This window comes from Colossoma macropomum, unplaced genomic scaffold (genome assembly GCF_904425465.1).
Source record: "Colossoma macropomum unplaced genomic scaffold, Colossoma_macropomum, whole genome shotgun sequence".
Classification (NCBI taxonomy): domain Eukaryota; kingdom Metazoa; phylum Chordata; class Actinopteri; order Characiformes; family Serrasalmidae; genus Colossoma; species Colossoma macropomum.
Genome location: NW_023494791.1, coordinates 26,173,923 through 26,179,755, shown reverse-complemented (window position 1 = coordinate 26,179,755; position 5,833 = coordinate 26,173,923). Strand labels below are relative to the sequence as shown.

The 5,833-nt window shown below is 35.6% G+C and overlaps 1 protein-coding gene across 1 annotated transcript; it reads left to right on the top strand.

Moving 5' to 3' along the window:
* Positions 1-949: 949 nt before the first annotated feature.
* On the top strand, positions 950-4,102 carry LOC118810668 (ladderlectin-like). Its single transcript, XM_036574621.1, has 8 exons — positions 950-1,068; positions 1,595-1,690; positions 1,995-2,042; positions 2,456-2,503; positions 2,600-2,691; positions 2,891-3,016; positions 3,098-3,197; positions 3,746-4,102. Exons 2-8 carry the CDS (start codon positions 1,630-1,632, stop codon positions 3,811-3,813), a joined length of 543 nt encoding a protein of 180 aa, XP_036430514.1. The 5' UTR covers positions 950-1,068; positions 1,595-1,629; the 3' UTR covers positions 3,814-4,102.
* The last annotated feature ends 1,731 nt before the right edge of the window (positions 4,103-5,833 follow it).

Here is a 5,833-nt window from a genome sequence, read left to right as displayed (position 1 = left end):
GCCAAAGTTATGTGGATTCCAGTAAGCTATAGAAAAACAGCTTAGTACTTAATTCACACATTCATTCAAAGATGTAAATGATAGAAAGGGTTAGACAGTTATTTTTATGTAATGCTTTATAACATTTAAACATACATCTTCATATGTAGAGATGTATGTCTATCTTCCTGCATATATTATGTTGTATTATTTAATTAGTAATTTGGCATATTAATGCATAAACATTAACCTTTCCATGTACTGTGCAAAGTGTTTTTACCTCATTTTAAAAGATGGTGAACAGAATGTAATAATGACTTTGTATCTGCTGTGAGAAACTTGACTATACTTGAGTAAAAAAAGATAATACACTTTTACGCCTTTTATCATTTAACGAGAGCAATAAAAGGTAATGTTTTAATGTAAAAGCACTAAAGCAACAGCAGTGTTTATCTTTCCTCTACACACTAAAGTTGTCTGCTACTGAATGGTCTTCATACTGTACTGTAGAGGTAACACATATAACCTGTTTGGCTTTCCAGGTCCAAACACAGATTATTTTAACATTTGGGGCAAAGACTAGATTAGAGAATGAAACTTGAACTGACAGAACTCTGTGTCGGTGTCTGTGCTCTAATATTCTTTGAGAATAGACATAAATACAGTGTTGAATCCAGTCACTCTGCTATTGAGTTCTACTTATAACTTATGTGCATTTTCATAAGAAAACAGATGAAGTCTTTCACAACATCAGTTTCACAGGTGAACATCTTTATTACTTCTCATCAATGATTATGTCAGGTTTTACATCATCACATTTTCAGAACACTGAGAACATAAGTGCCAATTTAGGTCTAAGGAAGACTTTTTATGACGGTCAAAATCTAGCAGGTTGGGTGAATGAAGTGATAATACTGTGGGGCATGATGTGATAAACTATGTCTCTTAGTCAGCAGATTTACCTGATCAATGACCCAAAAAATGAAAGTGAAAGTGTTTCCTGGATATTATGGGGGTTTAGAGAGTATAAAACGCTGCACATCTCAAACTGTCAGCACAGATCTGCAAGACTCACAGGTTGATTCACAGGTCAGTGTTCATTATTTCTTTTCTATTCAGTTTTAATTTGTAGTATCTGCTTTTAGTTTTTCCAACTATATATATGATCTTATCTTTTGTGACACTTTTTTGTCTTTAACTCTTAAAATCTCACTATTATATACTAAGGCTTAATATTCCGCAACTACAAGGACTTCAGTGCAAACTGGCTGATGTATAATTAGGTTATAGAAATGTGTAATAAGACTTTAAGGCCCTCAATGGGCCCTGACCATTTAAGGGGTTAAAGTCTTTAACCTGATTTACCCAAAACTCTTTTTTCAGTTCTCTTTCTGATATTAGGTTGCAGAGTCTTATACAATGTAATATATTTGACATCATATTTACTTACTAATTCAGTGCAAATAAAAAGAGTCTGGAGTCTCTGTAGCAGATTTAGGAAAGGTTTTAGTGACTGTTGCTCTGTTTGTTATGTTGTCAATTGGCATGATCGAACCAACTAACTATGTGTAATAATCTCAACTATTTTTTTTTCTTTCTTTCTTTTCTCTCTCAGACAAGACTGCCTTCATCATCATCACCACCATCACCATGAACACTTTGGTTCTGCTGTGTCTTTTTTGTGTCAGCTTTAGTTACGGAGCTCCGGTTGGTGAGTATCACTTCACATTTATACCAACTCATAGGATGTTTTTAAAATATAACAGCATGTCCCTCAAAGCCAAGCACGGAGAGCCAAATTACTTCATAGTTCAGTGTCTTCACTGATCTAAAACACCTGATTCAAAGCACCAGTTAGTGATCAGCTGCAAGAAATTACAACATATATTGTTGTGGTCTCATACTCATCCATAGTGTTGTGACCCCAGTTGTCTGTAACTAAGGACAAGTGCTATAACTGAAGAAACTCATAGCAGCATTGTTTACGCACTGATTTACTCTCTCCCTTGATGTAGATGAAGCTGTTGAACCCGTTAATGACCAGCATCTGGACCCTTCTCCAGGTTTGTTTCTGGACTTCATTTGTTGGTGTTTCAAGCAACAGTGACACAAGCTTTTAAATCTAAGATGTAAAATAGTATTATATTGTGTTCATTTCACTTAATACATCACTTAAAATAAAACATCATTCACTTATAAAGTGAATGTTTAAACACTTTAGAAGTTGGTGCACCTTTAGCATGTATCAAAAATTATGTTTAATTAAGCAATTAAATGCAATGTATTCGGCCTGTAAATGTGCGGCACAAACACAAAGTAGATCTATGTACCATGTGCATAATAAGTAGAATAGGTAGAATAATAGATAAATAGAATCAGAATTTGTAAATATTATTGAAATATTTGACTCTGAGCTGTAAACATTACTTTGATTTTAAGTGAACAACACATGCTTATAATTGTACTTTTCTCCTAGCTGAGTTTGAGCCTGTAGTTGAGGACACAGCTGAGGTTGCAGATATAGGTAATGGAAAATGACTCTGTCCTTCAAAGTTCTCTGATAACCTGTGGTTTCCTAACAATGGGTAATGCTTAACAATGATTATACTGTCTTTCACAGCTACTTTTGTCCAGTGTCCTGCTGGTTGGTTCAGGCACGGCTCCCGCTGTTTTCTGCTGGTCAGGTCTCGGATGTCCTGGCTCAACGCAGAGGTAAAGTGTGTTGTAGTCTCAGTTCCAGCCTCCATGAGTGCAGTGATAGATCTGCATCTGGTTCAGTTTCACCACAGAGTTGACTGGAGGGAAAAGTAAAGGATAGTAAAAAGATCCTGATTAGCTGAGTTAACACCCCCCAACTCTCTCTCTCTCTCTCTCTCTCTCTCTCTCTCTCTCTCTCTCTCTCTCTCTCCAGAACCACTGTGTCAGTCAGCAGGGTAGTCTAGCCTCTGTCCAAAGTCCAGCTGAGTATCAGTTCCTGCAGAATCTGGCTGACCTCGGAGGCCAGACATCTGCATGGATTGGTGCCTTCAACTTCCAGGTGATGATTTATGAAGTTAGTGTTAAACTGCACATGCAGCTGTAATACTGGCTTTAGTGTAACACAGTCTTTTCTCTCCAGAACACATGGATGTGGATTGACAGGGCAGGATTCTACTACAGTAACTGGCAGTCACTGAGCAGCGTGTCCAGCAACCCCTGCGCTTACCTGCAGACACGCGGTAAGAACCTTCACCACATCAGCTGTAAAAGCAGCACTTTGATTTACCTGCTTCAGATGCATTATTGAAACATGTGAGGTCTTATGATGTTAATAAAAGTGTTAAAATCCATTAATAAAAGACTCAAAATAACTTTTTATAATGATTTCACAATAAAGTTATTATATATTAATAATGGTACTCTTGCCTTTATATAAGGTGAAAACAGTTATAAACAATATCATTTGGAATTTGTTATCCCAAATGATGTTGTTACTGCAATCAAGAAAATTGTCACTTTTTATTTTCACCATTTATGCATTTTAGTACAGTTGGTCAATAAATGTTGCCACACCATTAAAGGTTATGATAATGAGTGCTATACATGACGACTGGGTTCTATTCTTGTTTGCTACTAACATGTTTTGGACCTGTTGATTCATATTCATTAATTGGATCTCTTGATCATATTTATGTCTGTTGTATTTAATAACTGCTGTAGCAGGAATTCATACAGTACGAAACAGGGATCAGACTTTTAATACAAATCTTTTTTTCTCTTTTTATAGCTGGTTGGGCAAACACGAACTGTGCAACCACTCTGGCATTTTTCTGTGTCAGGATCCCACAGTGCTAAACAACTAACAATAATAATGAAACTGTTAAATGATTTTTTTTCAGTTACTCAAAACGAACTTAACAATGACTTCTTCCCATATGTTACTCTGACAGAAGACTTAAATGTTGTTTTTAGACGTACAACAACTGATGTATTTTCTCCTCATTTAACACAGAATAGTGTTACACAATTCTGAACTGCATTGATAATTGTGTTTTTGTTTTACTGTCAATATTTGGTACATTGTACTTTGATCATATTTTGTTTTTAATAAATTTCTTCAGTATACACTGGAAAACCAAAAGCATTCATGTGTTTTGCCTTTCAGTAATGCTGTATGAGAAAAACAGAGTTGATGTATAGATCAGGCTCCATTCACCTTTTAGTTTAATGCTTCATTAAGCAGGCATTTCTTCTGTGTTAAAATATTTAGGAGAGTAAATATTAATGTATACAAAAATGCAATCAATATGAGAATAAAGATAAAAAAGCACAAAAAGCAGGACATGAAAAATGAAGGTACCTTTTATTGCGTACATTTGAGGACATTAGTACCTGCAAGGCACGCATCAGACTTCATTACGGGGACATAAGCATTGATCAAAAGGGTTTACAAAACAAAAAAGAAAAAAAAATATTAATTTGCTTTCTTTCTTTCTTTTTTTTACAAGGGCATTTCCTTTCACAGAAAGGACTATAACTAACTGCAGACAAATGAAAAAGGGCAAGAACAGACGTGGGTGTTATCTGCAGGCAGAACCCCATTTCAGTCCAGTTATATTGTGCTTGTGCATTAGCTCTTGAGTGTCACAAGCAAAAGTGATTTAAATCTCTGTGAGTGCAGAATGTTTTTTTTTCATCCAGCAGAAGAGAACATCACATATCTGAATACAATGTTAGGGATTTGATTTATCTGTCTTACTTATGAACTGCAGTTTTAATAACTGATTAAAATGTAGAAAACATATATTATTAAAACGTTTACAATATTGGTTGCTGTGTTAAGTGTTAAGTCAAAGAGAAAAAGAGCGACAAATGTACTATCACCCTGTGGTAATATAAAGCATGAACATGGGAAATAACTACACCACAAGTGTGGTTGTACTGTTATCCAAAAGAATGTACAAGAACCTGAAATGGCTACCCACATGCATGAGGGCATTTAAAAGTGCTGCTGAAGACCCCAAAAAAAGAAAACATAACATAAAGGAAACTTTTAAACGGGTCTTTGCTCTTTTTTAAATGTGATGAAGGGAGCATGTGTGTGTATATAAAAACCAACACACTCCAGCTTCACTCTGACATTATTAGTGAGAGGATGACGTATTGCTCACAGGTTCAGCTGGAAAGTCTTCATTAGTTATTGATAGATTATTGAGAGGTTATTGGCTAATTTCATAGTGAGAATAAGCATATGCACACATACTCACACTCACACACACAGAAGGGAGAAATGGTTTCTAATACTGACTTCCATTCAGGAATAATACTGACATATGGCAGACCTAACAAAAATACATGGCTCTCACTCTTACAGCAACAATTCATGCATTATACCAGTTAAAATTCTCAATAAAACATTTTTAAGTTACATGTTCCAGTTTATAAAATAACTAACAAAGAAATGTGATCAACAATTAGTGAAATGACAAAGAAAAAGCTTATGGTCTTAATGATGAAAACACAGGAAAGGTTTGCTTTAGAGGCTTCTGAACGGGGGGCTGCAACGTCTTGAGGAACCCCAGCTTCCCTTTTAGTTTATGATCAAAGAATTCCTCCCCAATGTGTAATACGTGCCTACTCAGACAGCTCTCTGGCTGGAACTCTGGCACTAGCCATTTTTCAATCTCTGAACTTTTACACTCCAAGTCCACTTTGTCCCATTCACTGAGAGTTAGTCAAGTGCACTTTGAGTACAAAAGTATGATAATAAAAAAACAGCCTCATGCATTTCACACAGCCAGTCCATCATTCTACCTGTAAAGACATCCACATTCGGCTCTCTCATTAATTGCTTATATATATATATATATATATA